The following is an 11,285-nucleotide window of genomic DNA, read 5'->3' as shown; positions in this document are numbered from 1 at the left end:
TGACGTTCATCAGGTTGGAGGTTGTTTTTATTCAAAAATTATAATGATGAAATGGGCGGAGTCAGAGCAGAGGGCGGAGACTTGAGCAGAGCTGACGTTCAGTCGATGGATCGTAAGAAAGTGCGTCTAAAACCTGGTTCACAGCTGCTGAGTCTGATCAATAATCAATCACAGCTGATTGTCAGGTGTGAAGAGTGTGATTGATGATTATTTTTTGGTGCTTTTTTCAGACAAACTCGCAGCTTCAGCTCCGTCACGACTTTTAAAAAAAGCTTTTATATTTTATCTATGCTGGTGTGTGTATGTGTGTGTGTGTGTACGTGTAAGTGTGTGTATCACTGATCAATGAATAAATGTGACGAGTTTGTAAATGTTTGTTTTCTTTGTTCTACTTTATCGGCATGATTTGACAAAAGTTCAAAGTTGACGACAGAGACGTAAAGAAGTTTGATGAATCCTTAGTGTTTACATTCAAAACACCAATAATCAATAAACAGTCGCATGTGTTCTCTCTGCATCATAATCAGTTCTAAACTACACGTTGTGTTTGCTCACGTTTTAATACAGAGACACACTGAGACAGACACACACACTGAGACAGAGGCACAGACAGAGACAGACACAGACACACTGAGACAGAGACAAACACAGTGACTGAAGACATGATTGCACGAAGACATACTTGATGACAAACATGTTTAGAGAAAAGTAATGAATCAAAAACATTGAAGTAAAAACAGGAGGCAGTGACTATGCTGTGAGCGCCCCCTGCTGCTCACAACCAGCCTGAGACACAGAGAAGACAAACAGGAAGTCAACAAAGACACGTGGACTTTTTAAAAACCTGCCTTTATTTTGAAGGAGTTTGTCTCTCAGCTCTACACACATTTGAGGACGTCGAAGTTACACACAGTTCCTCCGGGACACGAACACAGTTTCCCAATCCTGGAACCTTTACGCAACGCACACTGCTGTCCCACGTCACACTGACACACACAGAGACACAGGCAGAGAGAGCTTAAATATTTAACTGAAGGATTGTGTTGTCTAAATTTGAGTGAACTGAGCCTTTAAAGACAGAGATGTTCTTACTGAAGGAAGCCAGCCCAGTTTCTTCTCTGTGGATGGCAGCTGTTTGCTCTTTAACTTCTCCAGAACTTCCTGTAGAGCTTCAATCTGTGGAAGAGACACAGTCCATGGTGTCCCTCAAGGGTCAGTATTTAGTCCCATCAGGCTCTCCACAGAACATTTAAACATAAAACAGTTTAATTGCAGAACTGACTGTTGTTACATTTAAAATGAGAATATTTAACACAGACGAGGACAGAGACAGCGCCCTCACCTGGGGTCAATACACAATACAAGAAAAAAACATAATGATTTTCACCATTAAACTTTAAAGAGAAGATGATTGACAAACTGTTCAGGACACCAACGATGGGACATTTCTGCTCACTCACCAGTTCTTTCTCCTCCTGCGTCTTGAAGACATCGTCCTCGCAGCAGCCTGTGACAACCAGCAGCCAGCAGGAGGCGCTGAGGAGCAGCATCTTGACCATCACGCTGGTGGACTTGGACCAGGCAGAGGGACACAGAATGACAGTGGTGGACGCCTCAGACTGTCTCCTGAACACTGAGACAGACGGTCAAACAGCAGTTTAAATGTGAGCGTTTCTGACGTCACACTGACAATATTTATTTAACGTAATGAAACAAACAGAAGACTCACCTCTGAGGTTAGAGAGGGGACAGACAGAAGACAAACCTCTGCTCCGTCAAACAGGACATGGCGGGAGACAACTTTAGCGTTTAGACTTTGACTAAAGACACAGAGTCTTCACAAAAAACAACCGTGTTTTGTTTTAATCTATGAACGGTCAAATGGTCTTTATAGTATGGACATCATGTCTCGTAGTTTTGAGTGTTAGAAACATTTATGTTTTTTAATAAAAGCGAAGATCATTTACAAAATCTTACTTATCCCAAATAATAATAATAAAAAAATGTCCTACAGACGTGTCATACAGACAAACACATCCTACAGACGTGTCCTACAAACATGTCCTACAGAAAGTCACATCCTACAGAAACATGTCCTACAGAAAGACACGTTCAACAGACAAACATGTCCTACAAACACGTCCTACAGACAAACATGTCCTACAAACACGTCCTACAGACAAACTTGTCCTACAAACACGTCCTACGACCACATCCTACAAACATGTCCTACGACCACGTCCTACAGACAAACATGTCCTACAAAGACGTCCTACAGAGAAACATGTCCTACAAAGACGTCCTACAGACAGACACGTCCTACAGACAGACATGTCCTAAAACACGTCCTACAGACAGACATGTCCTATGACCACATCCTACAAACACGTCCTACAAACACACCCTACAGACAGACATGTACTACAGACACGCCCTACAGACAGACATGTACTACAGACACGCCCTACAGACAGACATGTCCTACAGACAGACACTTCCTAAAACACACCCTAAAGGCAGACATGTCCTAAAACACGCCCTACAGACACGTCCTAAAACACATCGTACAGAAAGACATTTGAACAACATAAACCTTTGATTTTAAAATAAGAATATTGATAAATCTGAACCAAAGAAGATTCTGTTGAAAACACGTTAATAAAATGATTTATCTGATCAAAATACTCACTTTAAAATCAGCACGTTCATTCAGTAGTATTTTTTTTTGCTGTGATGTCACTTCTGTTTCCATGACAATCTCAATGTTTACATCAAACTAAACAGGAAAAAAGGCTTTAATTTCCTGCTCAGAGTGAGACCTCGGTCTGAAAACGTCAGTGTGGACACAATGAATGACCTGAGGAGTCAAACACACACACACACACACACACACTGAGGACACAGCTCTTAGTAAAGGGACAGTTTGGCTTTTTTGGCGCCCCCTGGTGGCTAAGACCTACGTGTGGGTTGACGGTATGATAAAAGCACAAACATCTGTTCATGTGTTTAATAACAAAATAACTTTGACACTGAATGTCCAAACAAAACTAGTTTGACACAAACTTCTGAACACAAACCACTCTCCTGCTGCAGTCACAGCTGCAGCGTTTCCAACTAAAGTGACATTTAAAAAAAATAAATAATAAAAAAAAATAATTTGGAAGAAAAAGAAAAGGTGCAGTGGTTCAGGCAGCGTCCCATAATCCTCTCTGGCTCTAAAGTAGGAAGTAAAGAAAAAAAAGTCTCAATCAGAGCCGACTGCCCTGCTGCTCACGCACTAACACTCACTCTCAGTGAAAACATGGCTGCCAGCAGAGACGAGAAAAAACGTACAAGTTTCATGTTACAGTTAAATATCTCTCACCTTTGACCTTTGACGGCTACTGGAAAAACACGGTGGTCTACGTCAGTTTAAGTCTCTGATCTCTACGTCACATGTTCAGGTCTTTATCTCACTGTTAAACTGGACTTTGTAAACCACTCACTCTCCAACACCAAACCTCATTTTGAAAATCAGTGATTTTAGCTTGTGGGGACACAGGAGCTGCTGCTCCTCTGCTGCCTCGTGTGGTCACTTTGTGTCACTGAGGTCAATCTGAACAAAGGATTTCAAACACGAAGTGACAAAATCAGACATTAGAACTTAGTGATGGAGGCAGCAGTGGATCAACAACTCCTGTATGTGTGATGTTAAAATCACTGATTTTCTCTATGAGGTTTGGTGTGGGAGAGTGAGTGGTTTACAGACATGTGACGGATAGATCACAGACTTGGATTTTATTACACAAGTCTTTAAGGAAGTGAATGATGTGCTTTCTGTTCTGTTTCACTCAGCTCACCCTCACTACTTCATAATGCTGATGCTGCCACCTTGTGGTAATAAATAGGTTTGTTTGTTGAAAATCATAAATCATGGCTATCTGAATACATAGAATATTTTGATATCATTTTAAGTTCATATCACTCTCCCCTCCTTGTGTGTGTAGGTCAGTGGTTTCCTACCTCAGTCTTTAGAAGTCGACCTGAACTTCTGCTGAGTCTGAAACACACACACGTCAGTACACTGTGTGTGTGTGCAGGTGTGTGTGTGTGATGACATCATACTGACCATGTAGCTGCCTGTGTGAAAACCACATGTGTACCAGAGCATCAACATGCTGGAGGCGGAGTCAGTGGACTCTTTCCCTCCAAATGTCCAGAGAGGAGGAGGGGGAGGAGGAGGGACAAAGGACAGAGAGTCCTGGAGACACAAACGCCAGAGACACTTCATCATAATCTGATAGATAATCCGTCACATAATAAGGTTTAATCCCTTTATTTACTAATCTCATTATAAATCAGAAGAATAATGTGTATAATAATCTGATTAATTATCCATTTATTATTCAGTTTATTCCTCTCAATATACTCAGATTAATGAATGACTATAATCAGATTATTATTCATATTAATAATTAGTTTCAATGTGTTTTTTTATTGAGTTTAGTCATGTGAATATAATCGGATTAATAATCTGTGTTACCGCTGAGGTCAGTTGATCAGGGGGAGGGAACGGAGGGAAGAGAGGGACGCTGGGATTGGTGGGTTTCTCAGCTGTAATCTGATTGGTCGTTGTGTCTTTGTTCTGCAGAGACACCACATTCTCATGAAAACAGATAAAGACGTCTGCCCCCTACTGGTGAGGAGGTGAAATACAACTCAAGTTTGATCATTGTGGAGACAAAATAAAAGTCTTTGACCGTTTCTCAATATCCATACTTGTGCGTACTTGCGTACTCCCGTACTTGTGAAAACGTCATCAGTCCAAGTGCTGTTCCAATTCTCAAGTAAGCAAACAGCGAGGACGGTTCTCAAACCCGGAAGTATTCTCGCTCTGCCCATTTTTACCAAGTATGAATCGGAGGTGACTTAAGCGTACTTGGGATGGCCATGTATCCCAGAAAACATTTCGGCGGAACATAGCAGCAGAAAGTAGAATAAGATAAATATTTTTCTGTGTACCAGAACGCAATTTTAACATCTTTTGAGGCGAGAAATTAGTCATTTAGAATTCAAACATGTGGTTTGTGTATATTATTTAAAATGTGAAAATAATAAAAATATATATGCATTTATTAAAAGTATTTCATATGTTCATTTATCAACACCGTAGGTGGCAGTAATGAGGCTGCAGCACTTGGCGCCAGCCACCATTCAAACAATATTCAAATAGAACAATACATACATACTTGCTTACTTGAGTATTGAGAAACAGCCACATACTTGTGTACTCCCGTACTTGGCAAGTATATACTCCCAGGGTACTTCTCAAGTATATACTTCCCAAGTAAGCAAGTACATACGGCCTGTCTTTGGACAGACGCAGCAGTTGACCAGCAGGTGTCGCTGCTGGAGACTCACTGAGGAGAAGCTCAGCTGATCGTCTCGGCGTGCGGACCTCCTCTCTCCTCCTCCTCCACCTCCTCCTCCTCCTCCTCCTCCTCTCTCTCCCAGGTTCTCCTCTCTCCTCCCTCTCCTCTTCCACATGATTCCCTGCAGGGACAGAAAACCTTTTTTAAATTCCTGAAACAAACACACGGTTGTTCTGGAGCTGTTGTTGATAAATCTCTGGTTCAATCTGGTTATTCTCACAGATTAAATGAATACGATCAGAGATGAAAGAAGAAGTTGTGTATTTACACCAACAATGAGTTGAAAGAGTTGGATGAAACTTTGTCTCTCAAAAAAGTAATAAATTCATGTGGGGCGGAACAACACGGAATAAATATTTTTAGAAAACAGCCAGTGATTCTTAATAAAATAAATGTTTTACAATTGAACCATAAATGAAGAGAAACAGAAATATTAAGAATAAAATACGTTTCACGTATGATGTGATGACAGGATGATGATGTCAGAGTGAGACCTCCTGTTTGAGGAGCAGCTCAGTAGTCAATCCTGCGTCCTGATTGCTCAAAGATGTTTACCTTGCTGCTGGTTCTGTTGGGTCCATGCAGCTCGTCTGGACTCAGGAGGCTGCAGACGTCCAGCTCCTCCTCGTTGTTGTAGTCGTCAAAACGAACGCGACACTGCTGACCTTTGACCCACAGAACCACTGCTGGATAAACCAGGCTGTCCTCAGAGAACACAGCCCGACAACGGGAACCAGGACGCCATTCCTGACACACACGCAGAGACACAAACGGTGAAAAAACATGGTGTGAAACCATGTTTTCTATTGTAGAACAGAAACATTTTAACGTGACTGGTGAAAAGGTCAATGTTACCTGCGAAGTCTGAGTGGGCGGAGCTACTGGAGGACTCTGGAGCGTGCTCAGTTCAACGTCCTCCTCGTTGTCGTAACCAGTGAAACGAACTCTGCAGTGATTTCCGTCCAAACACACGACAGTCGCCGGATAAACCTGACCGTCCTTTGAGTAAATGGCGAGACACTGAGAGCCCGCCTCCCACTGAGGGGGGAGAGAGAGTGTGAGCGAGAGAGAGAGAGAGAGAGAGTTTCCAGGAAGTTTGTAAACCACTCCCACACCAAACCTCATAGAGAAAATCAGTGATTTTAGCTCGCGGGGACACAGGCGCTGCTGGTCCTCTGCTGCCTCGTGTGGTCACTTTGTGTCACTGAGGTCAATCTGAACAAAGGATTTCAAACACTGAAGTGACAGAATAAGACATTTGAACTTAGTGATGGAGGCAGCAGTGGATCAACAACTCCAGTGTGTTTGATGTTAAAATCACTGATTTTCTCTGTGGACTTTGAAAAGATTGAAAAGACTTTGTTACCTTGGTCTCAGCTGCAGGTGAACACACACTCAGAACGTCCTGCTGTGCTGCTTCTTTATGCTCTGCCTCCTCTCTGCTCTCGGTCTCCTCGGAGGCGGGACTTCCTGTTGACTTATTGTCCTGCACAGACAAACAAAACAAAGCTCCACCAGAACATCTGCAGTCACATCTGTAAAAACTACAGTTAGATAGACATAGTTTCACATAGAAACACAGTTAGAATGCTTACTGGCTTAAATAAGTGTTTTTCTTTTTTTTGTTTTAATAAATAAATACATTAATATCCAGTGTTTTTATTAGTGCTGTCACCGTTAATGTGTTAACGCAGTTAACGTTGTTTGTTTACTTCCGGTGGCGACTGAACCAGTAGAGGACGAAGGGCTGAAAGAAGTAATTGGGGTTGCGTCCCTCTCATAATCTACCCTGGAAAGGAACCATCGTGTGAAGAATACACACTTTGTATGAGGACGAGAGAACACGGCGGAAGAACATGCTCGAGCAAGCAAAGGACATGGAGAGATCTGCGAGAAGTGCCTGGCGGACACCTAGAGTCAGCGCCGCCGACCGCCATATCCGGGCCCCCCCGCACGGCACCGGACACCACCCCACGACACAGGGAAACAGCCCACACGCCCTCTGCAGACTCTTAGCCGCCCTCTGTCCAGGAGACCACTGGACCTCTGTAAACAACAGCCACAGTGCCCTCCTATAGTATTAGAATATGTGAGCAAAAGTATGTGAACAGACAGACAGACGACTTTATTAATCCCTTTGGGAGGTTCCCTCGGGGAAATTAAAAGCTCCAACATCCACAAACAGCACTGTTAAAATTAGAGTCACACTTTACAGGAGACAGGAAAGAAAAACACCCCAGGTACCAAACACCATAAGTGTTTTGGTGTGTTGTGTTGTGTTGCCCAGGTGTGTCCTATTACAAATGTTTTACTCAAACAATAAGTAGAAATGAATGTCTACGCTCAGGTTCAGATTGGGTAGGACAGGTTTTGTATGTGCAGACTGCACTTAGAAGTGGAACCAACATGAAAACAACAGAGCTGTCTATGGGTGAAACACAGGAGAGAAGATGGGAAATCAATCAGAGCCATTGCACAAACATTGGCCAGAGCCAGTACAAGCATTGGAATGTCCTGAAGAAGAAACCATTGGTGTACCAAGCAACACATGGCAGAAGACTTCATGAACAAACGTACAGAGGCTTCACCAGAACATGAAACCACTCATTAGAAAGAAGAATAGGAAGACCAGGCTGGAATTGACCAAAAAGTACAGAGACGAGCGTCAAACATTCTGGGACAAAGTTTTATGGACTGATGAGACAAAGATGAACTTTGACCAAAGCTTGGAGGAATAAATTATCTGCTCATGATCCCAAACATACAAGCTCATGTGTGAAACACAGTGAAGGTCATGTCATGGCTTCTTCTGGGATGGGCTCATTTATCTTCATTGATGATGTAACACATGATGGCAGCAGCACAATGAACTCACAAGTCTACACAAACATCCTGTCTGCCAATGTAAAGATGATTGGGAGATCCTTCATCATGCAGCAAGATAACGATAAACACACAAAAGGAGTTGATCAGAAGGTTTGAGACTGGCCAAGTCAATGTCCACACTTCAACCCTATAGAGCTGCATTTGACTTGCTAAAGAGGAGACTGAAGGAAGTAAAGCCCCAAAACAACCAACAACTGAAAGCCTGGAAGAGCATCACAGCAGAAGAATGCAAAGGTTTGTTGATGTCAGTGAGTCACAGGCTTGATGCAGGTATTGAAAGCAAAGGATTTGTAACTAAATATGAGTCTTATTCACTTTAATCCTTTTTAAGTCTGTTCCAATACTTTTGCTCAGCTACAAATGTTGTGTTCCGTTACAAATAATGCTATCTTCTAAATGTGTATTAGATCCACATGTAAATACCTGCAAATAGAAGCTGAAATGTTCATCTTTTGATGTCAAACACAAATGTTTTCAGTTTATGGCAAAAACAAAAGAATTGGCCTCATTGTTCCAATACTACAGGAGGGCACTTTACATGGGCGTCACATTGATAAAGATTGGACTCTGCAGTCCTTTGCACTAACTGTGAGTAAAACAGACACTATGCTGAGGCATGTGCATTTTCTGGAAAATCAAGGAAGTGCACACTTGACACTGACAGTGCCTGTTACATGGTTGCAGCATGAAGCTACTTCCACCCACTTAACCCTTCTCACTCTCAGGCCACGTCATTGTCCCCTGATAATGTAAACAAACGGGTCTACCTCAGTAACCGGCTGAAAGAGAAAAATGTTCAATGTTCTGAAGTTTTTTATATTTGCACTGTGCATGTGCACCTGTTTCAAATGGATACTGTATTTATGTTACTAGTTCATATAAGAAATAATTGCCATTTCAGCTGATGTCTGATTTTATTGGCCTTGGTTGGTTTTTAAATATTCAACCTGCACTTTAACATGGGCCTGGGTTCTATTATATTTCTATTATGATGTCTAGAAAGATGCCTTTTTTTTTTACCTCACAGAAGAGAAACTGTGTTTAAAGTTTAAACAAAGCCACTAAAACGGTCTTTCTATTTAAATATACTTTTTGTGTTGATTCTACATTCAAATCGTTTGAATTGGGCTCGTAGTTTATAAAAATGTTCAGTGAAGTTAAAGTGAATGAATATTAATAAAGTTTCTTATTAATCAAATAAAATGAGAAAACATTGACGTAAAATAGTGAAATATAAAGAGTCTAACACTTTCTGTTTGGTTCAGAGTTGGTTAGTTAATTAAGTTTCAGTCACAGTGAGTTCTAAATGCGTCACTTTATTGAACAGGGTTTGGTTCACAGCTTCTTATCACAGGAAAACGTTCACACATTTACCAAGACAAACATTTTCTTTGATTTAAAAAACTCACGTGTGAAATTTGCAGTGTCTTTTCCAAACTTTCCAAGAGTGAAGTTTCGTGTTTGGTGGTGGCGCAGAGGAACTGCACCTGCGGAGTTAACCGTTAGCTCGTGAACTAGCTAACGTGCTGTCGTCGAGTAAACCCAGCAGGTGTTAAAGGTTTATTTTTCTCAACTGTCTTGGTAAAAATAAACATTTTGACTTTTAAATAAATGAATAATTATCTTTTTTTAAAACGTACCGTCTCCACGGTTTCGTAATTTTCTTCTGGTTCCGTCATCGTTTCAATGGTAGCGCGTGAACACCTGCGTCAATGTAACGCTGACATCCGGTGTCACCTTTCAAAATAAAGACTAACATCGTCAAATCATTTCAAAATAAAGTTTTTTCATGCATATATGTAAATACAAATATGTTGTTGTTTATGTTTTAGTTTTGTTAAAGTTTATTTTTATTTTTGTTACTTTGCGTATGATTTATTTCTTATACTATAAACTAAAACCATCACATGTTTTTTTATATTTAAACTTAAATAAACTTCATGTGTGGTTGAAAATCTATGATTTAAGATGAATTTGACTGAAGTTTAAAAACTTTAAAATCATTACAATCTTCCTAATGTCATTGATCACACTTTAATCACCCTTAACAACTTTAAATACCTGTAAAATGTAGTTGTCTCTTAAAGCGCCTTAAACCTTTGTGTTAATAAATGTTGTGAACATTAATTTGACCAAATCACATCATATGCATTTCACTGAAAACCCTCATGTGATAATTTTTTACTAATGTTTTCCCTTAAGATTTTTAAAGAAACCCTTTTTGAAGACACAGATAGTGAGGATCAGTTTCTGTCTCATTCAACTCTATTGATCACTCGTTAATGATCTTGTCATGTGACTTTCACTGAGTGATGTCATCAAAGCTGCAGCAGCTCATGACATCATCATCATCATTATCAGTGTGATTAATGATCGCGTGACAAATTCATTATAAACAAACAGTTGTTGACTTTTAATTGATCATGTGACTGGTTGATTCTGACCCTGAGGGCAGATGATCAGCAGCAGGGGACGCTCACGGCACATGTGACACACACACGCACATTGAAGAGCATGAATTCCTCCTACAGTACGTGTGAGTTACCAGCAGGGGGCAGAGCAAGACCACAAATACACACGAACGCCACAGAATCACGTGTTTTAACCTCTGACCTCTGTCATGGACCGGTTTTCTTTTGTTTAAAACATTTTTTTACCGTAAGTCACCTTAATTTAAAGCTGCTGGAAGCAAAACCACTTAAACCTTAAAACTAATTTATTAAGAATCGTATTGATCTCATATATGTTTTTTTTTAAGTGATTTGAGTTAAGGGTACATTTTTGACATTTAAGGGAAATTCCAGGAAAAGAGACGATCAGAGAGACGATTTTAAAGTTGTTTTTTTTTTTTAAACATTCACAAACTTCAAAATCTCTCCTGAAAGTCCTCAACTCTTCACTAAAACCCATTAAACTCATCAAAACCCCTCAAACCTCACATCAAATCCCCTGAAACCTCACATCATCAAAACCCCTGAAACCTCAGCC

The 11,285-nt window shown here is 40.7% G+C and overlaps 2 protein-coding genes across 3 annotated transcripts; both read right to left on the bottom strand.

Annotated features, from left to right (window-relative positions):
- Window positions 1-830: 830 nt before the first annotated feature.
- Window positions 831-5,457, bottom strand: LOC122780505 (niq CART3-like). Of its 2 annotated transcripts, XM_044043493.1 has the most exons (9): window positions 5,401-5,457; window positions 4,523-4,624; window positions 4,109-4,240; window positions 4,003-4,039; window positions 2,690-3,215; window positions 1,730-1,767; window positions 1,461-1,633; window positions 1,093-1,176; window positions 831-986 (listed from the first exon to the last, which is right to left on the bottom strand). In XM_044043493.1, the coding sequence occupies exons 5-9, from the start codon at window positions 2,707-2,709 to the stop codon at window positions 879-881; spliced, it is 423 nt and encodes a 140-aa protein (XP_043899428.1). In that variant the 5' UTR covers window positions 2,710-3,215; window positions 4,003-4,039; window positions 4,109-4,240; window positions 4,523-4,624; window positions 5,401-5,457; the 3' UTR covers window positions 831-878. The 2 variants fall into 2 exon arrangements, with proteins under 2 accessions (XP_043899428.1, XP_043899429.1); XM_044043494.1 differs by lacking the exons at window positions 4,003-4,039; window positions 4,109-4,240; window positions 4,523-4,624; window positions 5,401-5,457 and adding an exon at window positions 3,365-3,443.
- LOC122781044 (survival motor neuron protein-like) lies at window positions 4,590-9,998 on the bottom strand. The gene is made up of 7 exons (XM_044044537.1): window positions 9,938-9,998; window positions 9,707-9,784; window positions 6,778-6,897; window positions 6,267-6,449; window positions 5,967-6,158; window positions 5,499-5,532; window positions 4,590-4,624 (listed from the first exon to the last, which is right to left on the bottom strand). The coding sequence occupies exons 1-7, from the start codon at window positions 9,974-9,976 to the stop codon at window positions 4,590-4,592; spliced, it is 681 nt and encodes a 226-aa protein (XP_043900472.1). The 5' UTR covers window positions 9,977-9,998.
- Window positions 9,999-11,285: the final 1,287 nt, after the last annotated feature.

Source organism: Solea senegalensis, linkage group LG14 (genome assembly GCF_019176455.1).
Source record: "Solea senegalensis isolate Sse05_10M linkage group LG14, IFAPA_SoseM_1, whole genome shotgun sequence".
NCBI classification, from domain to species: Eukaryota; Metazoa; Chordata; class Actinopteri; order Pleuronectiformes; family Soleidae; genus Solea; species Solea senegalensis.
This window is presented reverse-complemented; position numbering and strand designations above follow the sequence as displayed.